Here is a 25,145-nt window from a genome sequence, read left to right as displayed (position 1 = left end):
CACCTTGTAAATAAACAATCTGCAGTCCCACAGTTAGGATTACAAATCATGCAAATCTCACAAAAAACACATACATACGATGTTGATAACGAGGAAGGACTGGCTATATATATTCCTTTCTGGTACTTTGGTTCATATTAGTAATAATTGTAAAACTAATAAAATTACTATGTCATGCATCAGAACAGATTAACTTAATTCAGTATGGATGTTAACAATAAAAGGTGGAGTTTTTACATAATCCCATTGATATGCACTAAATCATAACACACATGCAAAGCAAATGGCACTAATTTGGGAAACAGCTAAAGTGGTACGTAACAGATATTTTAAATGGGAGATATTGTCTGTGGCAAGAAGCTTTAGTCTACACATGTGACACTTTCTCCCGAGTGGACACCACACCGAGGACTGTAATCCAAACAAATTATTACCAAAACCACTTTGAATCAAATTTATTTATTTTGTTATTATACACATTTAAAAAAGGAGCCTCCGAATGATGTGTAAAGAATTATTTTTGTCAGACAGCGGTAATCTTCTAAACTATAGCTACAATCTCTAAATCTTCCAGTATTAGAACTGGATGTGACATACACCATAGAACCTCAGGCTAAAGACCCAGGCATTCTGCTTCATGTTTAAATACATAAGTCCATACTGGACGAGGCTATTTAATTAATTGTACACTCACAATACTAGAAAAAACAGGAATTTCTTAGTTGCCAATATGAGTTTTATTTTGAATAAAAACAATAATCTTACATGTTAATCCTAAATGCTAACTATTTTGGCAAATTTCTTAAAGAAAATTCTTGGGCATTTGACACATGGTGAGCGAACAGAGTTTATGCCAATCAGATCATTGGAAAAGTGAATGCAGGCTTCTTTAATCATCAACAACTAGCCTTCCTTCACACCACATTGGGGAATGTCCCATCAACTTTAATATAGTTGTTGAATTTTTAGCATTTGCTTTGAGAAGAGCCTTTCTGGACGTAAGTGTAGACGAGTGAGCTATTTATTTATCTCTGTATGTAGGTGAAATCATTTTTGATGAATGGGAAATGTAATGGTTATTCTGGAGCATAGATGTATTTGGTTATAGGATAAACACCAGTGATCTGAGACTGTGATACGTAATTAAGAACGTGCCTAACTGGGTGATATATTTGGAAATATGGTTTATGTCAAATATTAGCTAAAAATGTGAGGGGCGCCTGCTCATGGTTAGAAGTGTCCATTAAATGAACGACGGGATTAATTTGATGGTATCCAACATTTTACCCTGATTAATTAATTTAATAAATATTATTCCCGTTTTAATTATAAAAGACGCCCATCTACGGCCCCATCTGCGTAGCGGGAGGTGAATGTGTGGACTATTTGTTTCCTATTGGCCCTCTCAGTCACGCCCCCATGGCTGCTCAAGACACACCTGGTGGTGGGGAGACAAGAAGCCACAGGAACAAGACCAGTATTTCCTCTCATCAGTACATGTGCAATATAGGACAGAACTACAAACAATGACTTCATGGATGCTATGACAATTCCTAATAGTTTACACTTATCACTTAATATTTACATAGAGACATACAATGGGAAAATTAAATAGGGTTAGTTTGGCCTTCAAATATTTTCTGTACCGTATATAATACGTGAACACAATATTAATCTACAATAACAGGCCTCAAATACCTGGTCAATTTGCTCTGCAACATCACCGCTAAAATTGGGCACTGGTCCAAACGTTGTAAGGACCCGCTGTATGCCTTCTCCATAGCGTTCACAGTAACTCCGGAACCCTGAAATAGACCAAAGAGATCATGATTAGAAGGAATCAGTCATCAAAAATGGATAACAAATATTATTAGTCTTTAGTAAACTGTACCTCAATAAAAGTATGACATTATTTCAGAAATAAAAAACCACAACTAATTCCCTATGGGAATGAAACCTTCGGCGCTGGCAGTAAAAATCAGAAAAAACATAAATGTTAATAGAAAAGAATAAAAAATAATAAATTATAAAAATATGTAAATATAATAAAAATAGATAAATATCAATGACACTGCAGCTCTTTATAGGTCCACCAAACTGAATGAATATGAGGAACAAAACAAAATCACAAAATGCACATTCCCATTCAGAAAATAACCTATCAGTGGTAAAAGATAAAATGTATCATTTATTCAGAGAAATAAAATAAAACAGTGTAACCAATGCAGACTGCTAATCTGAACCATATGGATTGGATTGGCAATATTCAACGAACCATATCCCACATACATATAAATAAAAAACCAACATATAAATATAACAAAAAAATACAAAACAAATATGACACAAATAAATAACTTGGAATGAAAAAGTCGGGGATATAGATTGTAGTCCAAGCAACTAAAAGTTCAATCAACATATACGCAACTCCACTGGATGTAATGAATGAACACCGTCTCCTCAAAAATCAAATTGGCAGTTCGGTTTAGGGAGAAATATTCCAATTGAATATATTTAACTTCGACAAATCCTAATTGCCACAAAGAGGGGAGAGAATATGGGAGAAATCTTCTTAATGTATTATAGGGAACAAAACGTCTTCTTACATGTATACTCCTCCGTCCAAAGTCAGATGTGAAGTGATGGTTGTGATGGCAGATTCAATAGATATGTTTAAGAAAGGGTTAGACAAATTTTTAGCGGAAAGGTGTATCCAGGGATACGACCGTTAATTTAAAATAAAGGATAGTAGTGGATATAGGGTAAAAATTGGATTGCAATATTGAGTCTGGGGGGATTTTCAAAATTGAAACAGATGGGCGGTTGCCTACTCCGGATTAATTTCAAATATAAGTGCAGGATCGCAGGAGATCCAAAATAGGTTGAACTTGATGGACTGGTGTCTTTTTTCAACCTCATCAACTATGTAACTATGTAAAAAAGGATTTCAAAACTCCTTACCGGTAAATGAGGACCCTCCGGAGGGAATAGCGGTACTTCGACTGGTTGAACCGCATGGCAAACACAGCCATCCCATAAGTCACATAGAAGTATATTGACTTCACTAATACTAGTAGCGTCTCATGTGCAAGACTCGTTAAGACTCTGGAGAACCCGGAGAAGAAGCTTTTGGTTCCACTTGAAGCGGAAAAAGTGCCGATGGTGCTACACTGTAGTAGATGAATATTAAGACTGACGCATTTCGTCCCGATATACACAGGACTTTCTCAAAGCTGATTCGAAAGTGTACATGGCCCCTATTTAAAGGGCTTAGAGGTGTGTTTTTATAACATATAGATACAATTTAAAGGGGCCAGTATACTACTATATCGACACAATAAAAAACATTAAAAATACAAAAAAAATCCACAAACACTCAATAAAATAAAAAATATATGTAAAAATATAATCATCTCTCTCTCTATATATAGCTATATCTATATACATATACATATATACACATATATACAGTATCTTATGGAATAACCTAGATGTAGGTGAAAACGCAGGTCAGATTTCAGGATTGAGAAAAGGTCTTTCACGTTCCACTGCATCAATATTACATAATGCTATATTAAGGTTTCTTGGGTGGTCCATCTAGACAAATAAGTAAAGCAATTACAATAGCTGGTAATTTTCCACTAAGACGTTCCTCATTCCCAATAAGATGCCTTTGTATTTACATCCTCTCGGAACGTCCCCTTTTCCCTGGCTATTTCCTTTATGTGGGCCTAGCGGATCTATGGACGTACCCTTAGGAGAGCAGAAGGGGGGGGTGACCAGTAGCACTTTGCACTGGTTCCACCAATTATACCACTGACAGAAGGGGGATAAGGAGACACTTCAAGCAGAGGATTGTTAACGACATTAGTTATCAACTATGAATTTTCATTGTTTTAATCCATTAATGACAGAACCAGTTTTTGTTGGCATTATGTTATGCATCATTTTTGTGTTGTACTCTGTACAATAACAGAGCAAATGTTATATCAGTGTTTATTTAATAGCACACAAGTAACATATTTATATGTCACGGGAAATAAAGAAGAAACATTATTGAGTAAAAAAATGGCTTTTTCAAGATTCTGCCCACATTTACTTGCATGCAATTAGCAGGGACCCTCTAACTGACCACAAAATTTAGTAACCTAGGGCCTGATTCATTAAGGATCTTAAATGAAGAGGATCCTTATTTCAGTCTCCTGGACAAAACCATGTTTCATTGCAAGGGGTGGAAATGAGTGTTCTGTTTTGCAAATAAGTTAAATACTGACTGTCTTTTCATGTAGCACACAAATACTTGATAGCTTATTTGTACACTGAAATTTAAAGTTGATATGTGTGTGCTACATGAAAAAACAGTCAGTATTTAACTTATGTGCAAAACAGAACACTCATTTGCACCCCTTGCATTGTAACATGGTTTTGTCCAGGAGACTGAAATAAGGATCCTCTTCATTTAAGATCCTTAATGAATCAGGCCTCTATTTATCTGTTTTCCAGATTCCAAGTACCTGCATTTTTAACATACGGAGATGGTAACAAAAGTATTTCTTACCACATTTAATTTACCTTTTTTATTTTGCAAATCTCCCTTATTGCCATCAGTACGGAACCCAGTTTAAAATAGATCTATTAGTGACATACAGGGAACTTACTAGTAGATCTAATTTACATGCAATTATTATTGTTGCCAGGAGACCTGATTTCTTCTGCACTTCCTTCCAACAAGGAAATCCTTGGTGATGTCATAAAGTGATGTCATAGGATTAGTTAGATGTGTACAGAGTTCAGTTTAAATTCTGTGTATAGTGCCCAGGAAGCCAATAACTGAGTGGAACAATGTCTGCCTCTCTCACTAGACCTTTAGGCTGTTATTGACAACCAGGGTCCACAGATGGTGACGTCCTCAGATATGTGTGACCAGCAGTAGGAGTAGTAGTCCATATAATAACAAACTTAAACTTGACATACTGGCAATGATAAGACCCAAGATAACACTTTTCAGGAGCACAGAGGCTCCTTCGGTGGTCAGATCAAGGGGCATCCATTCAGGAACGAGCATCAAAGTGACTACAGTGGAAATGGAAATTCCCACAATGCACCTCCCAGGACTACAATGAAGAGTGCAAATAACAATATGTAAGATGGCAGGAGGCCATGGGGTATGGTCACTCCAGTAGCTGAAGAAGGGACAACAGGCATCAAGAATTTAGGAGGCGGTAACATTTGTGTGTAGAGATCCATGTAAAGCGGACCATAGATGGTCTAACTTAGTTGGATGAATTGTTTATTATCTATTAAACAGTCCAACCACATCATAGGGGGGAATTCAATTGGCCACGTTACTGTAAAAAGTAACGCGGCTTGCGCACTATTACCAACATTACTGTAATGGTGCGCATAATTACCGTTGATACGGTCATTTCAAGGCTGGCTTTTTGCTAGCCCGCAAGCAGAAAGCAGGGTTAAAATTACCGTATTAACGGTAATAAGTTTTATGTGGCAGTATTCTGGGGGGATGGGGGGGAATTCAATTCCCCCCATAGTGTATGATGTCATCTGCCAGATCTGGTCTGATCAGATATGATTGTGCAGACCAGGATAACAAGTCAACTGATGACCAGCACCTGTGTGTGTGTGTGAGGTCATATGACAAACTAGTAACTGTGAAGAACATTTGTGGGAAAATGTACATGTATATCCTGTCATTAAGATGATCAGATTTGTGTAATTTAGCCCCAACACAGAGCTAATTGCTCTGAGATCTGATAATTCAGGCTGTACTGGATTAGCAGCTTGACCCCTTCTTACTTAAAGTTCATAACCATCCATACTGCAGATGCCATAAACCCCTATTAAACATAGCGGCCACATACTCCATTTTGCTTGATTTCTGGCTCTGATCATTGCACATAGGATACAGTATGAAAAGACTTTTAGCATTTAGATCTTACAATATAATAACCAGTATGTGTAACAGAGCACAGGCCGCATCAGCGCTGGAATCTGTTCACACTACTATCATGTTAAAATAAAGGACAGCTTCTCCTTTCTTCCTTCCTTCTCTCTGGAATACAGTATTAAAGTCTATTCAGCTCTCAGATTTCTATCTCACCAGAGTCTGGTGCTCTCAATGTTCTGTTTATTGTTGTCTCTCGGATTCCGTCCAATTCACCTTTTAGCCCAAAGGTCCCTTAGGATGCGCAGGATTTTCTCATTATGTAAATTTCTGAAGTGATGGCAAAATAAGGAAAAGCAGCACAGGGTAGAATAAGATCTTTGGTACAATAAATATATCACACCCATTGTCTTTGCTAAACTTTTCATATTGTAAAGACCTCTTCATATGTCTTGCACCTGTATATTAGAAACAGGCCACAGGGGAACTTTTTACTACATTTGGAGGACTTTCCCCAAGATATCTGTGTTCTGGGACAAGATCCACAGACTCCTCAATTCTATTATGTCATCTTCGATCCCTAAAGACCTTTGGAAATTTATTTTTTTTATCCTCCCCAAACACTCCATAAAATGTACTTATACATATACTAGCAGCAGCCAAATCAGCTGTTGCATCCAATTGGAAACAAGTAGACCCTCCTCCTCTCTCAGCGGTTTAAAAAACGTATCTGGAACATCGCATGCATGGAAAATCATCACTTACCATCTCCATGACAAAGCAGATCAAGAATGTGCTCCATGGCTCTTTAGAGAGAAATGGAACCGCTCGTCTCACTACCAACAATACTCCCAGTGTCACTGAGCCTTCCTTAATTCCTCTAATCTTTCTGCTCTTCCTGTCTGGATAACTCGGACAACACCGTCCCAACATCCCCCAAGCCCCTCTACCCCCCCTCTCATCCCTTATTTCTATTTCTCTTCACGTTTATTTAAATAATAGACATTTCTTCACACCCACCAATAGAAGTTACCTACCTGACATTACTGTTTCTGTTGACAACATGACTTTAAATCTCACACCGCAAGCTCGCTGCCTAGGTGTGATCCTTGACTCAGAACTATCCTTTGTTCCCCGCATTGACTCTATATCTAAATCCTGTTACATACATCTAAAAAACATTTTCAGAATACACACAAATCTTACACAAGATATGACAAAAATTCTAATTCATGCACTCATCATCTCCCGCATTGACTATATGAATTCCTTCCTTACTGGTCTTCCCCAAAACAGACTCTTACCCCTACAGTCTGTTTTGGATGCAGCGGCTAGACCGATTTTTCTTGCAAATCGTTCTTCCTCTGCTGAGCCACTCGGTCAGTCTCTACATTGGTTGCCTGTTTTTTACCGAATCCAATATAAAATTCTTCAACTAACATACAAGGTCATCAACAAAACTGCACCGACATACATCTCCTCACTTCTCTCAAAATATCTCCCAACTCGACACCTCTATTCTGCACAAGATCTGTGTCTCTCTTTCACTCATCACATCCTCCCATTCCCGGTTGCATGATTTTTTTCGAGCTGCACCCACTTTATGGAATTCCTTCCCTCAAACAATAAGACTTTCCTCTGGTCTACAAACCTTCAAGCGTTCTCTGAAAACTCACCTCTTCAAGCAAGCTTATAATAGTCCTCAACCACCCTAGGTTGCCCTATTACCTCCCTTTACACAATTCACACAAAATAACAACCCTCTGAACCCCAGATCAACATTGCTGTGTGACTGGAGCATATTAAATCACTTTTACCTTTGCAATTTGCCTGGACCAATATGCAATATGTAAACTTAACCTCATGTATCCAACTCCCATTGTACCTTAGATTGTAAGCTTGTGAGCAGGGCCCTCTTACCCATCTGTCTGTATTACCCAGGATTGTGTATTACTGGTGGTAGTCAGCATATCAATGCTGAAAACCCCAACGCTTACCCCGATATCTTCAGGGCGAACGTGTCCTTCCCGATGCACTTACATTGACGACTGTTGTGAAATGCACTTAATGACGTCACTGTGAAAGTTGACGGTATTATTGCTGCTGTTAAGGGGGGGTAATGGAAGAATGCGGCGATGTACAATGTAGAAGCGTTGGTAAACTACGTTGTACATCGCCGTGACGTCATTAAGTGCCGCCGGCGACTTCCTTCAACCCAATTGTTTGAAGTCGTATTTCACAACAGTTGTCCTTGTAAGTGCGTCAGCAAGGACACATTGAAGATGTCGGGGTAAGTGTTGTCGGGGTTTTCACCATCGATATACAGTACCCAACCCGTTTATTAATGTGTTTGTCCCCAATTGTAAAGCGCTACGGAAATTGCTGGCGCTATATATAAATAAATGATGATGATAATGATAAAGTGGACCTTGTGTACTCATGTGTTATTGAGCTTGTATTGTTTGTATTCATCACTTGTGTCCGATTCATATAAAGAGTTTAAAGAGGCACTATTAACTCATTGCTTGTGCCCTTTCCAGGGCTATCACATCATATATATTCCCATTGTTATTCACCCAACAACACACTCAAGATCTCTTGGTATCCAACGCCATGTTACTAAATTTTGCCTCATACTCCGTCCAAGCATTTTTCAATAAAAAACAATAAAGAGTAAGAACATCTCCCCAAGTCTAATAACAAATACAACAAGCTCCTTAATCCAAGTATCTTGCACTATGTAGATTGAATTGTGAGGTTTCAGGTTACCACGCAGTCCTGGGCTCCAGGCCACCTCCCCAAATGCCCTTATTGTAACGCACCTCGGACGTCCCACCCGTGTGAAAGTCACAATCGTCATTCATGTGTGTTCTAAGCCCATATGAACATATGAAACACTGGACATTCTACCCATGTAGACAACTTTATACCATGAAGCTATCAAATGTCAAAAGAAGCAACAATCTCAAAGTGGACTATGAAAGTGCAAGTTTATCAAAATGAAAGGTAGCAGTCCCTCATTGGCTGTAACCACACAGGTACAATAAATACAATAGGTTGTCATTTCTCAGGAAAGAGATGTTGATGCTGTGCTATGGGCTGGGTAATGTCCTATAGTCATGACTTAAGGTCTGATTTGTTTGTGTGCATGCTAGTTTCCATAGCAACATGTGAAAAGAAAGGCAGTGCAGAGATGTTCAGGAGTGGTAGAAACTTTTATATACGCGATGCACGGGATAAGGCAAATATCTTAGTCATTTATTTTATGGTGAGGCAGACTCCTATTTCCTAAACAATTATAAGACCATAAAATACAGCCAGTCATTGTAATGCTTTATGTTAGGTTTATAATACACTGCATTTTTACAGTGGGAGGTGGTAAGCAAGTCAAATACTCATTTCTGCACATTATGACTTTATGCAGCAGTAAAGAACCTCGCTTTTGGCATTTAAGTTGTCATTTAGTTATTTTCCTGTGGTGAGCTACCAGTTCAATATCAATTCTGTTAAGGATATATTATGAGGCAATCTCAGACAGAAACATTGGTGGAACAGCAAAATTAAGAGAATTTATGTAAAAAAATAAATTTTCTTGATGATTGGGGTGTCTAATAAAACTTGAAATTACAAAAGTTGCATAAAAAGGATTATTGTAGTTTGTATTAGGGATGATAAGTCACGTATCCAGCCATGGAATAAAGAAAAGTGTCTGAACGTCAAAGGCTCTCCACTGCCTCTGCCCTCTACCAGTGGTCCTCTTGCCCTCAAACAGTGGTCCCCTTGCCCTCAAACAGTAGTCCTCTTGCCCTCAAATAGTGGCCCTCTTACCCTCAAACAGTGGTCCTCTTACCCTCAAACAGTAGTCCTCTTGCCTCAAACAGTGGTCCTCCTGCCCTCAAACAGTGGTCCTCCTGCCCTCAAACAGTGGTCCTCCTGTCCTCAAACAGTGGTCCTCCTGCCCTCAAACAGTGGTCCTCCTGCCCTCTCTGTAGTCATCAGACTCGGAGTTCTTGGCTGTTCTGTGATTATGTGGTTGAACTGTACCATATTTACTTTCAGTGCATTTTAAACCATGATCTCACCTTCTGCATTAAGATGTGCAGTTTCCAGGGGACCAAGAAAAGCGTATCTCATTCCAAGACCTTCGGACATGACGATGTCCACATCTCTAGGTGATATCACTCCATCCTGTTTGGAAACAGCACAGCATTAAATAAATATATATCTTCCAAATTTTGCTACACCAGCTATCTGCTATGCGCAAATTTATAATGTTTCCTTTGTACTAATTTTCATAAAATGGTGTGCACAATATTTTAAACAAAACACTTGTTAGATCAATAAAGTATATCTGAACAGAAGGAATGTGAAATATAACAAGGATAAATAGATCCCTCGCAACACTATCTACTTTTGAACCACTGAAAGAACCTCTGCTTTACCAGGCCTATCTAGTATACTACAATGGCATTACTGTGAGGTGGTCGCCATACATTGCTAAATATCTGGTCTATGACTTGAATGGAATTCTAAAAATAACAACTTTTTTTTTTTTTATCCTGCCAGGTGCATAGACAATGAAGACTGCCTCATACTCACCACACCTGGATGTGGAGAGAGTGTACAAAAACCCCACAGGTATTTAAGAGAAATTAAACATTCATTTAGATGTAGCCTAACAATAGGATTTCTTTATGTTACATTGAAGAAGGGAGGATTGGTGCCGTTTCACATTAAATAAAAGTATGACACTGTGGCTAACAAGTGCTGTTTTCCTAGTGCAGCCATGCCGTCGTATATTAATCCCTTTGCAGCAATATCAGTTTTGTAAAAGGCAAACAACAGATCCCATGGTTTGGCTACAGGAGTCTTCAGCAGGGACATCCAGCACGCACATAGAGCACTAACTGCTCTACAGGCCGAAATGTCCTTCATCAACAACTACAATGTGAGCCCAGTGGAACTGCCCTTCGGAGGCCACAAGAAAATGGACAAGTGGCCAAAGAGTATTATTCACAACTAAAGACCCATCTTTCTTGCTAGAGTTCTCCTATGAAGGAAAACAGAAGTGGCTTGTAGTATTGTATATCTCTTATAGCTCAGCAAATACATGATTAGTATGTGCCTGGCCACTGCAACTTGGCCAGACCCATAAAAATCTAAAGATGTTCTAACAGATTCCTCCTACCGTGAGTATACAGTCGCTGGGCCCAGTTTCCCTCTACCACTGCCCATTATTTGATGTTGCAGCATGTGTGGCCAGTTTACAGTGAGAAGAAATTGCACACAATGATTTCACCGATCCAGACTATTGACAATCAGGCCAAAGACTAGATTCCAGCATGTGTGGCCAGAATGAGAGCACGAAACAGAGAAGAAATCATGAAGTTCATGAACAACAGAGATTGTACTATAACTGGACAGAAGCATTTTGACCAGAATTACCCTTTAAACATCATGAAGGTAATCACAATTTAGTGAAATGCAGATTTATTGTTATTCCAAGTCTTTATTTGCACTGGTTTTGTAAAGAAAAAGCGTTCATGTTTTTTAAGGCTTAAAAGAATCTCTAAATTAAAATACAGATTGCCTTATATACAAGAGCTACTGATTACACTCACAAAACACACACACATATATATATATATATATATATATATATATATATATATATATATATATATATATATATATATATATATGTAGTAGATATTATATAGTGTGTGTGTATATATATATATATATATATATATATATATATATATATATATATATATATATACACATACACATACATACATACATATACACACACACACATATATATATATATATATATATATACACACACAGACACACACACACACACACACTATATAATATCTACTACTTACTATACTATATAATATCTACTACTTGTAGATATTGTCCACATGACCATATTGGCCACATGCAGTATCGCAACAGGCAGGTCGGATGGTCCTTCAGCAATGGGTCCTGCTACATGTGGGTCTTCAAGTCAGTATGTTGTCCAACAACCTGACAAAATTGCAGCATGATTCTATTTAGTCTGGCGACAGTTCATCAAGCAGGCTCAGCTGTGGATGGCCTCCTTGTTGAAGAACTATCCAACCTGCCTGATGTGCGGCCACATGTAGTAGTTGTAGACTCTCTCCCAGAATGAGTGCACATTTTATCCAGCTCAGAAAAGATGATATGCAGGTTTGAGCTGAGAAATCTAGACTGGTTGTTACTGGGAACAAAGGGGTTTTCTCAGGGTCATCTATCATCTCCTTTCTCATCCACTAATCCTAGATGTCTTTCCAGTACCTCAAACCCCCTCCAAAGCCCAACAGTTCATCTACTTGATATATACACAAATCTATTGCTGGTCCATTGCACAAAATGAGCCATTCTGCCTTATGTTTCAAATCCCTCATTTCCTTTATATCCCAAGCTATTCATTAGTTCCTGGACTCCTCTATATCTCAATTTTGATTATACTGAATAATTATATTGAATGGATTGGTTGGCTATACGAGTTGCAGTGTTGAGCTAGTTTGGCCATAAATCACTCATTTGGCCAATCAGACATCCATGTGTGAGGTCATTTAGGTGCTTCCTGAAGATGGTTCGCAGATGGGCTATAATACTTTTCCATTTTATTATGGTATAGCAAGTCACACAACTATGTAAAAGATAATGTAATAAAGGTGAGAAGGGTCAGATCTCAGATATTAAATCTTCTTCTGCTCATTAAAAAGTACCTATCACTTAGACACAGTAAAGACAGCAAATTGGCACCACTGAAGCAGCTCTTACCAATATTCATAATGGGTTCCTGTTGAATTAATAAGCGGCACTCTCATGAATACTGGTTCAGCCAACAACACGTTAATGCTCCACAAAATAGTCAACAATCGAAGAATAACAGTTTTATTTAAATACCAGCTGTCAATAATATATTAGCTACAGATAGACATGTATATATGATCTTCACAAATATTTTCCCCATAAACTGGTATATTACATGATCCTTATATGTTACCATTTGCAAGACACAGACTATTGTGAGAATAATGGGCACATATTGTACCTGAACAAGTCTCCATGCCTCGCTAATCACTGCATATTGGAGCCGATTCAGCACAAACCCATCAGTTTCCTTCATTAATTTCACAGGCGACTGACCAATTTTCTTCATCAGATCATATGTTCTCTCCACTGTGAAAAGTTCTGTCTGAGGGTGGGGGACCAATTCAACCAAGGGAACATAATACGGTGGATTCACCTGTTTCGTAAAACAAGATGTCAAAATGTTACTTTGAAGGTTATTTACAAATGTTACATTTGTATATATGTACAGTAACTTGAAAAAAGTATTCAGACCCCTAACCAATTATTTTACTAGGAGTAACAAATCCTATAATTACATTTTGTTCTGTGATATTTTTATTTTAAAGCACTGAAATGCAACATTTTTTCGTGCAATCTATTTTTATTGAAGATGAAAATATCAGTTAACAGAAGATCAGTGGTAACAAAACAACAGCAGCAGATGATACAGGTCAGGCAATGACATAAGATGATGAACTCGCATCACGATTGCAAATAACATTACAGACAAAATTCGCCTAGTTCCTATCCGGCTATCTGACACTGTTGTCAAAATGACCAGCACTGTACTGTGTTCAGCTAAATGTGCACAAATCCAATCGCTCACTAATCAGGAGAAATAAAAAGATTTATGATTGGGGCAGAGGAGGATTTTAATTTATATACTTAATTATTGATTTAGTAGTTTTAAAGAAACTCAAAGGCTCATTTACAAGCCGCGAAAGTGGGACTAACTAAAAGGGTGGAAAGAGGACATTCACAGAGTGCTCCCAGCTTTCCCTGAACAGGACTTGAATTTTCGCCACCAATTGGGTCTCATTATATTCCCTTAATGTCTGGGATGCACCTTCCAGTAGTACTTCTGCAGAAAAGTGCACTGCTAGGTTTGATAAATATAATAAAAAACCTTTCACCATACAAAAGTAATACATGTAATAACAGCCGCGATGTCCCCTCACGATTTTGTAGAGAAATAGAGGATAAACAGAGGAGTATTTTCCAAGAAAAAAATGAAAAGCTTAAATGAATAAAGGCTCAACAGGTTGGACACTGAAGTGAAGTTTTAGGCTAGGTACACTGGAGAATTTACCGACCGATCTGTCATCTACAACGATTGTACCTATGACTGAAGATCCGATCAGTCGGGCGATTCATGCGCACACACTGACACGATTTACCTTCAGATCTGTGCTCCTCATCTTGTCCTCTAGTCATCTAGAGGATCACAGCACAATGGTCACGAATTCATTCATTCTTGTCACACTGATTAAAACCGCCTTGTTATAGTGATACACATATTCTTACGAATGTCGTTAGCTTCTGTGACTCTGAAACAGAATATTCAGTCTCAGAACAAACAAATGAATTATTCCATCTACAGCACTCTCTACATTTAGTCAGCGGGACATGTTCAGTACCGGCATCAGCTGAAAAGACCATGACTCTGTAACCTTTATGGAGATCGTGATTGTGAGTGCATACACACTACATGATCGGAAGGTGATTGGAACGAGATTATTAAACGGTACAACCAACCAAATGAAATTGTCACTTTGGAACGATTGTCGTTCATCGTGTGATAATACACTACTGACTCGATATGTGGCTGAGCGGTCGTTTATCGGGTGGATCTGCAAACCTAGCAAAGCGAGTTCACCATAAACTGTTGTAGCCGGACAATAAGGCAGACTGGCACACAGAAAGAAGCAGTGTGGGCCACAATGTTTGACACTCTCGGTGAGACAGGGTGATATAAAGTCACACCCGACCTCCCATTAGTGTGAACCTTATTCCTTTCTAACAGGATCCGTGTTGATATCTGTTCACCGTTACTCAAAACCAATGAAGTTATCACAGCCCTGTGAACCTTGGGAAAGACACTTATTTGGACAGCCGTTGAAAGTACAAGATTCACAACAACTCGCTGAAAGATGCTGAGACAATGTCACATGGTCAGTGACCCTAATGTAATGATAAATGAGATGCGCATGTGAGCAACATAGATGTAAATCTTAACTGTTATTCGACCAATGAGAACAAGAAGGAAGAGTCAATGAAACACAAAAATATGTTGTGTAGTAGCCATCCACTCCTCATGGTCACACAGTTCATGTGTCTCATTACATTTACACTGCTTTGTGGCAGTGTACTTCTGCTTATTTACACTTTATTATGGATGGAACTTTGTCAAATTGATATATTTGTCAGATATTTGTATCGCTTAAGACTTTCTTTACTACTGTTATTCTGTCTCACCCAAAATCAGGTGTGCTAATCACAGCCTAAAGGGTGTGGACTGACTAACGTGATGGAAATTAAGATTAGGGGAATTGTGCCATCAAAACCCCAAACCTCTACTAACCTAACAATAGTCAGAAGAGAGCACAGTGGGGAGAGGGGGGCACAGGAAGCAAGAACGGCATCGCCAGGCACCTAGCCAAATTTTCCTTGGCATTACCAGAAAGTGAATTAAATATTTTTTTTCAGCCCAGATCTATTTGGGAAAAAAAAACGGGCTATTGCTCCACTTCCATGAAAATAAAGATTATTTTCTCAGAGAAAAAAAGGAAATCAGTAGTTATAATATAACATAAGCTTTTATAGGCATGTGTATTTATTTTCTGTTATAGCTGTGGAACGGGAAGCTGAAATCTGGCTTTGTAGAGCAGCACAGGGGCTCCAAAATGATAGGTAACTTTTATGGCTCTGGATAGTTTTCACCTTGTCAGATGAGTATGGCTCAGTTATCATGGTGATAAAATGCTGTTAAATTGCAAAGATGCGATTCACAGCGAATCTCGTCGTCCCAGCCCCACTCCCGGTATTCAGGTTTGTTTGTTTTTTTAACATAACCTGCAACTAAAAGTTGATTTTTTTTAAAAAAAGGAAACTACTTAAACTGAAATGTATGAAAACTACTAACTGTAAAATAGTGCTGCTACACATAGCAACCAATCAAATGATGTCATTGTTCTAGTCCAGTTAAGAAATAAAAGTAAATCTGATGGAGAACTATGGATTACAGCACATTTTACCAGATTAACAGTTTTCTGTTGTTAATCTTTAACCTACAGCTCTAGACATAAGTCATCACAGAAGAACTACCGTACCTATTTCAGGGGACGCAACTGTATTATGCTTAGTGTAGCTCGTAAGCCACAAAATCACAATAATTACTGGATGGTAAAATAATGCTTTCCAGCGAGTTAGAGAGATCACTCAGACATGTTTACACACATGATCCAGTCGCATATAACAAATAAAGCAATGACTCCATCACACTATAGTCAGACACAGCGTGGTACAGCGCTCATTAGAAATAGCCAATCAATCGTTTTTAGGTGTGGTTTTCTGTAGCATAAGCATGCTTAATAAAGTCACAGTTAGCTGACACACAGCCTGAATGATATTGATTATAGTTATAGATAACAGTGATATCAATGGGAATTCTATAAGTGTTCTATGACTAATCACAATAGATATTGTGCTGCAGAAAGGAAAAGAAAAACTGCACAACATTCTAATATTCCCATATTCCAGTGGCCTTTTCTATTTAGTTAAAGGGTAGTGTCCAATTGCGTTTTTTCACAGCAGATAATTGCCTTTATTACATTTTAATGAGCAATTTATGAGTATTTTTTTTTGTTTCCCACAGCAAATTTTAAGCTGCTCTAAACCCCTAAATGATTGAGGGTTTCTTTTCTGACAATTAAGACATTTGACATGCAGAGGGAAAAAGCAGCTACAAATCACTGCAATGGGGAATTGTCACATACCAGTGGCGGAACTATCGCCGTTGCCTTGGGTGAAGGAGAACAATGTAGGGTTACATCATCCCCACCCCCCTGCCGATCTGGTGAACACGCATGCTCAGAAGACTATTTAACAAGGACTAAGTTGCTACATGTACTGCCGCAAACCTCCTCTCGCGTAAGATAATAAATGGAAAACATGCTTTATTATTTAAATAAAGCATTTTTTCCAATGGAAAATATTTTAAAATAATATAATATATTTTTAAATTTTTTTATACATTTTTTTTGTTTTGTTTTGTTTAAAGAAGTGGAAATGAAAGTTTCGGGTTTTCAGTTCCACTGTACATGCGTGAACTGTCTAGCCGGCTCATACATGTACATATGCCCCGAGACTGACCCGGCGAAGCTTTACTGTTCCTGGACAGTATCCCCGGCCACTGGGTATCTCACAGCTGCTCTGGTGATATTTTACTAATAAATTGCAGCAGTAACACATTGAATGTGTTGGTTTCCATCAATGATGGAAAGTCAATATATTGTTTTGTAAACCTACTGAAAGGAGTATTATGTTAATGCCAGACAGTTTTCCCTTTTCAGCTGTCACTAAATGTGTTCCAAAGGGCAGTCTCTTTGAGCGAGACATACTGCATCTACAGATGACGAGGCTGGATAATTTTGTAGTTTGTAAATCAGGGCAGGCTGAGCTCTGGCAGAGTCCAAAATACAGTACAGTCCAAAGATCGGCATAGTACGAGTAAAATAACAAAACCCCAAGCTGAGGTCAAAATCCAAAATATCCAAACAGAGAACTACAGAGACAAGCACACACTAGCAGAGATAAACTACAACCCGCATGGGAAGCGGGAAAGGGAAGCCTATTAAAGCACCGGTATTAAACAGCAGCTGCTGAAAGCATACCGCCCAACTGTCCAGATTTTAGGAGTCTGTCCCGCTGCCCCACGCATAGACATGTTTATCCCGTGGATGGGAACTTTGGGAGGTATCGTCCATTGATTGTTGCTGTGCATAGCAGAGCAGCAGTGTGTGGGTGCTAATGGTGCGTGGTGCAGTGTTTGAAGGGGAAAGGGAGGTATCTAAAGGGCAGCCTATTGCCCCCCCTCATCGTGACATGATCACGCCCCCAAGTGACATGACCACACCCCCACCGTGGCATGGCCACTCCCCCCATCCCAATGCCAAGGAGTAAAATGTTGTGAGGTATGCTAAAGGAATGATTGACATCTGTGTCTAAGGTGTCACATTAAACAGCTGATTTCAGCGTGGCTGCGCCCAGTGATAAAACTACCTGATCACCAAGGAAGCAATCTGAAGTCACGTTACTGATGCTACTGAGATGTATGGCGGCAGCATGGACTGATGGCGCAGCCCTGCGTCTCTGTCGGACCCTTGGTATGTTTTCTAATGTCTCCTCTTCCAGGTGATTGTATACCGCCCACCATGGCTCATCTTATCAGAGGAACTTCCTCTGTGTTGCAAATTCTATTTGACAATTATTTTGCACTACGACAGTGCATTCTGCCTCTTACTAAGATGAAGCACACATTGCTGATGAACTTTACACTAATTTATAATGCGACAATGTATCTAGCCTCCTGTATTGAACTAGTGTATGGACATTGTGATTGACACGCGAATTGAACCAATTATGGGCTACGTCCGTGTTAAGGAGCAGCTGCCGACTTTATTATCGTGTCAATCTCTATGTATCACATTGACCTGACGAAGCTCTGTGGAGCTAAACATGTTGGAGCAATGATACCACAATATAATTTTTAGTGATGCCATTCCCACGTCTCCTCTTGTTCTTTATGTGAATGATTTATACTGAGTGGGGTGTGGTACCAGTAGGAGGCAGATGCTGGCATTCTTCACAAAGGACAACCTGGACCGGCCACAGTAAGTTTACGGTGGGCTAGAGGCTCTGTCTGTAACCATCGTGAGTTTACAATAGCTGGAAGCACTTCTACAATCAATGAACCCAGGTAACCTGGTGATGGTATTGTGGTGGGAGCAGTGTATCCGACCAGGACCTTCCCTGCCTAATAGCAGCTTACATATAAGTAAATAGTACGTGTCCTGGATCTAATAGTGTTAGTGTGCTGGGTAGATCCATCATTGTCTCCTCTTATTTTTACTGAAAGGGTTAAAACTATATACAATTTATTTAAAGCATAAATATTACAAAAATAAAAGTTTTAAAAAATTAATACAAGTGGTACAATATTTGTTTTTCTCATCCTAGTATCACACCTTTTTTAAAAAATTAAAAACAGTATATCTCAGGTGGGCACAACTTTGCCAAAACCCCTTCCCAACTCTGGTGGGAGCGAGACATCGGACGAGAACTTGAACCTACCCACTGGGAATGAATCTTCCGCTCCACTCACCACATGTCTCGCTACTTAAACAATACGGAGATGATGTATAATCTACTTCACAGGCTCTATTTGCCCCTTGAGAATATCTTGTTATTTTAGAGCTTGAATTCGGTTCACAGAAAGGATCGCGTATCTGAATCTATATCCAAATTTGATCAATAATCACTGGTCAACTTCAGTTTCAGCCAGGGGATAAATGTATCAAGCTGAGAGTTTCCGGGGCTTGAAAATGGAGATGTAGCCTATAGCAACCAATCAGATCCTAGGTATCATTTTGTAGAATGTACTCAATAAATGATTATCTAGACTCTTATTGGTTGCTATAGGCAACATCTTCACTTTTCAAACTCTCAGCTTGATACATTTACCCCCAGGTGGATTCTAATAGTTATCGCCCACCATTGGCAGTGATTTAGCGACAATTTGTCAAATTTGGTTGGAGTTGGACTAGGCCTCAACAACACAAAATAGCCCTGGACAAGCATCTCAATTGTTAGAGGGGACTGTACTTTTTGAAACAAGGGGTCTCGATAGGAGACTGAGATGAAAGCAATTTTAGGGCCTCTCTTACGCACTTTCAATAACTATAACAACTAATGATAAACCCCCTTCCTGATGGGCCAACTGCAAACGTTCCCTTTGCACGTTTATTGGAATGTCTTTACTGGGTACTATATTTATTTGCTGTAAACAAAGTATTTACATCCTATCTATAACTGGTATCTGAAAAGATATTAAGAGGCATATTCAATTAGCTCCAGAGATCGCGGTTACGCTCTGGAACGGCACGCAAAGGTAATAAGGTAATCCGCGGAACCGCAATAGCGCTGGTTTCCCTTCGCCCCCTACCTGTAGAATTGCAATGGGAAATCCGCGTTGTTGCGGTACCGTATTATCTTACGTAATGGGCAGCCGCCACGTAACCGCGCTCTCCGGAACTAGATGAATATGCCCCTAACCACTCATATTCATGTAAAACTAACAGTCAGTCTATACTTATTCAGCAGATTCCCAGAAAGATACTTAAACAAAATAACATCACTAAAATGCATCACAGGGATGATCTACCAAACGAGCCAAAATTTATGGAACTTACTGGATGAGCTACTATGCAGTTCTTGACATGTCGGAGCCCATGAAACATCTTTGTGGGTGAGAGGCAGGAGGTTGAGCTGCTTATTATGGCTGAATCATTGACATGGAGATCTATGTCAGAAAATATCTTCAGCTTTAAATCCAGATTCTCAGGGATGCATTCCTAAAAAACAATAAAAAAGAATAATCACCACAAGCTGAATTATTTTTATTAGCTGAGCCATCAAGCCCTGGCATGACACCTCTACTCAGCAAATAATAGTTATACTGCTTCGCAAAACGAAACAAAAATACAGAGAGCAGTCATTATTCCTCCACTTGTTCTTAGACATAAAAGCGTATTTACAAACCAGAAAGGATGCAGGGCTGCAGAGTACATGCATTATTAGCCTGCTACGCACCTATTTTTGCCCTCATTTACACAAGAAAGTGTATGGATAGGAAAATCAAAATGATGGCGATGGCGGAGGTGGTAAAATGTTGCATTGTTCAAGGAGCTGGGTGGATCGAGGTGTTTCTTGATTAATTCAGATGCAAGATTGATGGAGTGGTAAGTGTGCATTTATAGGGTGTACAAATGCATTCCCTAGTTTGCAGGAGTCCACAGGCTCTTTTTTTTTTGACCAACGTAATAAAACATGAAATAATAATAACCCATGAAGGTGAAATTAAGTGGTGGTAGGCTAGACTTTAAAGTGGTTCTTTACTCTTTCTACTATGAGCATTTTCAGCTGGACCCACAATCCTCTGCAAGAGTAGACGCAGACTTCCCAAAATGTGAGCATGCACCTTAGGAAGTACAAAACATCTATGCAAAATGGCATACACTGCGGGTGGCATTTTATTCAGGTATATGAAAGGCTCCCATGTCTGGGCTTTTTTCAAATCCAATTGCTGAGTGAAAACAAGCAAATATTCTAACACATGATTTGCACTGTTTTACTGAAAGTCTATTGATGATGTTTAATTTAATGTTGGCCAAGGAGTAAATAAGATCAATTCAATCAATACGAACATAGAGAGATAGAATTCTCTAACCTAACTGACATTTATATAAATCCACATAATAAACAGAGTATATTCACATGTTAAAACATTCATCTAAACAAAAAATGCTACACACAAGAAGGTGGCCTGATGACTAGACGCAGGGGCGTGGCCATGTCCATCCACCCCTTTTGCCTCCCCTATAAACAATGCCACATGCACCTACGCACAGAATTGAAGGGGTCCCGTCAGCAGCCCAGATCTCCTAGCTATCCAGCTGTATTGGTACAAAAGTCCTGATCTGTGGGACAGCAAGAAAGTCCCCTTAAATCTGGACTGTCCCACCTAAATCAGGACATTTGGGAAATATGCATTATTGCAAATACTATCCAGAAAGAGACACAGTTGTATCAAGAGCTGGAATTTTACTGTAACTGAGCCATACTTGCCAACTCTCCCGGAATGTCTGGCAATTCTCCCGCATCATTTGAGCCTCCATGATACAATTCTCCAGGAATCGTATCATTTTGTCCCGCCCCCCATGGTAAAATATGAGTTTGCATCATTATGTCACGGGGGGAAAGTCCAAAATGACACGATTCACCAAGTCCGCCCCCTCACCCATAGGCCAACCTGGGAAGGTTGGCAACTATGAACTAAGCCAAGCAAGTAGTAGGTTAATATTAATAATTGCAAATATGCACAGAAATAAGGTATTCTAACTCTGTGTAGTGACTTACACCAATAGATTTTACAAAAAAAGTGAAAACAAAGATAATTGAAATAATAATGTATATTGTCCATTCAAACCTGTGAAAGCTGCGGTCAGGTGATAGATGTGGTACCATGTTGTCATGAGAATGTAACAAGAGTAAGATGCTTTTGTAAAATTAAACAGTGTGGATAAGAAGATGTAACACGGAACATCCCAGATGTCTCAGTAAATGAAACAAACATTCTGTCAATTGGTTCATACTATGATTATGTTTTCTAAATGTATCCTCGTTTCCTCTAGGTTGTATCCTGCACACGATGGCTCATCTTATCTGAGTACTCCCTCATGTTGCAAATTCTATTCAACAATTATTTTGCACTACATCATGTGGTCATATTTGCACTGTGACAATGTGTCCAGCCTCCAATGAGATACAATATCTTCGATTTGCAAATACAATGTCTTGCTATTTTCTTAATGCTAAATATAGATAGTTTTTTTAATTCCTTCTAATATACATATATGTACTCTAAGGGTAATTACAGTGTCTATTATAAGCAGCCGGGGTCTAGCAACTTGGCAATACTGGCATATGAAAGATTCGTCAGTATCCTCAAGTTCTAGTTTTCTGTTCTGGGCTCCCAAACTTTTGCTAACACAGGTTTCAATTCTTACAAAACTCACTAAATGGAACAAACAAACACAGAAAAGTCCCCCAGCACAACTCACTAAATGCCGACACTCAGCCCCATACAATAGGCCCTAGGGCAATATCTGGCCCTAGGGCCGCATGCAGCACTCCAAGCCTTCACCGTGTCCCCAGCTCCTTCCTGTATTATTGTCAGATGTGTTTGTTACAGCTTGTAACACTTGTTTAAAATGCCTGCTGATATTTTATTACCGATAGGCTCCTCTTTCTTGATTAAACGTATGGTTTTAACTTATTACTGAGATTACCAGTAACCTTGTGAAACTGTATATATTACAGCTGTGATAAGGAGACCATACTATCATTATTTCTAAGATTTCAGCAGTTAAACAGTGAAAAATATTAGCACTCCGGTTTCCAATAATTAAATGTTACATGACCAATATTTAAAAGTGGTTTCTCAGCAGCCGTAGTAAGTTGTCCCTCATCTTTAGATCTCATGTTGTAAATTTCAACACCCTTATTTGTTACTATGTATCTCGTGATGGTCAATGATACATTTCTATTTCTATGTTAAATTGTACTAGTTAATTTGAAATCAGATACAGATACAACTCAACGGTCAATATTGTTAGGTGTATGGTAAAAAGTTGCTCGTCAAACCTGCCTTGCATCCCTTTAAATCTATCTTGATTGCTAATGTACATGGAGCTGAGGCACAACAAGTATATCAGTATGGAACAATGGTTTCAGAGAAAATGATACAAAAATCGGGAGTGGATCCTTATGGGTATGGGCCCAAAAAGAGATCAATTACGTGGCCATCATCTGCTAAACATGCCCTGTGGGATCCTGCTCTTCAGCCCAACTAGCGAACAGCCAGAACTTTCTTGTGTAAATGGGCAAATCAGACAGGCCCATCGGAGGATGGTCAGGCGGTTTGATTGGGCCATGTACAGGCTCCTTAACTTAGAGTGACACACGAGTATGGTCAAATAAGATGAAATCCATCAGCTAGGATCTTGGACCGAGCATATGTGACCTGTAAGCATGCCCAGCAGATGGCTGTACATTTACAGTGCTTATGTTCGGACATTTTCCACCATGCTTGATAATGATCTTATTGATGTCCACATAATCATTATGTGCCATTGCCATGGTTTTGGGGCCACACACACTGCAATATTGGAACAATTAACCACTATCAAATGCAACATCGGAGTGTGTGTGACTTACTGTCAGTGACACACACGGTGGCTAAGTGGCTAGAACTTCTGCCTCACAGCCCTGGGGTCATGAGTTCAATTCCCGACCATGGCCTTATCTGTGTGGAGTTTGTATGTTCTCCCCGTGTTTACGTGGGTTTCCTCCGGGTGCTCCGGTTTCCTCCCACACTCCAAAAACATACTAGTAGGTTAATTGGCTGCTATCAAAATTGACCCTAGTCTCTCTGTTTCTGTGTGTGTGTGTGAGTGTGTGTGTGTGTATATGATAGGGAATTTAGACTGTAAGCTCCAATGGATTAGGGACTGATGAGAGTGAGTTCTCTGTACAGCGCTGTGGAATCAGTGGCGCTATATAAATAAATGGTGATGATGATGTCATCAAGGCATTACAGCCACGGCAATGAAATATGGCATTACTATTGGGATTTTTGTAGTTTGTTTTTTACCTACATTCCTTCATAACAACAAATCACTGTTTTTTGGGACTATTGTCAGCAATAACAATACTGTTGCTTTTAAAGTAAATATCAGTTAATGATATTAGTATTAATGTAAGTGACATGTCGCTATAGCTGAAGTAAATGTAATCCTTTTCTTTCTGCTCTGAAAATTAATTGCTACATATTTGGCTCTTGCAATCTTCTCAAATCACAGCAATATAATAAACAGAGTTTGCATTTCAGCTACGCTAAAGTGTGTTCCAGGCAAGTGTAAACAGTTCCTTTCAGGATAGTAAGGGAGCCATCAATGGTTTGAGTTTCTGTGCAAAGCCATAAAAGAAGTGCAAAGAATGGGTCCATTGTGCGAGCGACTACTGAAAGGCAATGCCCCGCAACTCGGATCATATGATAACCAGAAGTAAGGAAACTCAAGGTTGCAAGAAACCCAAACCAGCCCTGATTATACAGGATGCATGAATGGTCTGTTTGCTGAAAGGTTAATTTAGACTGGAGTAATTGTCGTTTGCTTTTGGATCACTCCAATAAAGTTTTTGTCAGGCACAAAATCATCCACCCCGATCAGGGGGCACCGTGTCCCCATTGAGAGAATGAACCTTGAACTTTGCAGAAAACGTCACGACCTGCTGGTTAACTGTAGAAAGAGCAGACAAAACTGGGACTATTCTCTGTGTTCTGGGAAAGCAGATTAGACTAAAAGGGAATACAGTTCATTAAAAGCCTTTCCTTGAGAGATGATAAATCAAAACAATATAAATATCTAGATATGTTACAACACAAATACTATAAAACACTACATCTTAAAAAAAGTCATGCTTTAAATAAACAGAATACTACGATAAG

At 39.1% G+C, this 25,145-nt stretch overlaps 1 protein-coding gene across 1 annotated transcript in view; it reads right to left on the bottom strand.

Moving 5' to 3' along the window:
- Positions 1 to 25,145, bottom strand: part of CRYL1 (crystallin lambda 1) — a 109,386-nt gene that overhangs the window by 2,743 nt on the left and 81,498 nt on the right. Inside the window, exons 4-7 of the mRNA XM_075198864.1 lie at positions 20,269 to 20,430; positions 12,999 to 13,193; positions 9,985 to 10,090; positions 1,699 to 1,805 (exon numbers count right to left, since the gene is read on the bottom strand). Coding sequence (XP_075054965.1) covers positions 1,699 to 1,805; positions 9,985 to 10,090; positions 12,999 to 13,193; positions 20,269 to 20,430 — 570 coding nt within the window. The remainder of the gene's footprint in view (positions 1 to 1,698; positions 1,806 to 9,984; positions 10,091 to 12,998; positions 13,194 to 20,268; positions 20,431 to 25,145) is intronic.

This window comes from Mixophyes fleayi, chromosome 2 (genome assembly GCF_038048845.1).
Source record: "Mixophyes fleayi isolate aMixFle1 chromosome 2, aMixFle1.hap1, whole genome shotgun sequence".
NCBI classification, from domain to species: domain Eukaryota; kingdom Metazoa; phylum Chordata; class Amphibia; order Anura; family Limnodynastidae; genus Mixophyes; species Mixophyes fleayi.
The sequence above is the reverse complement of the archived record's forward strand: the minus strand, read 5'-3'. Positions and strand labels throughout refer to the sequence as shown.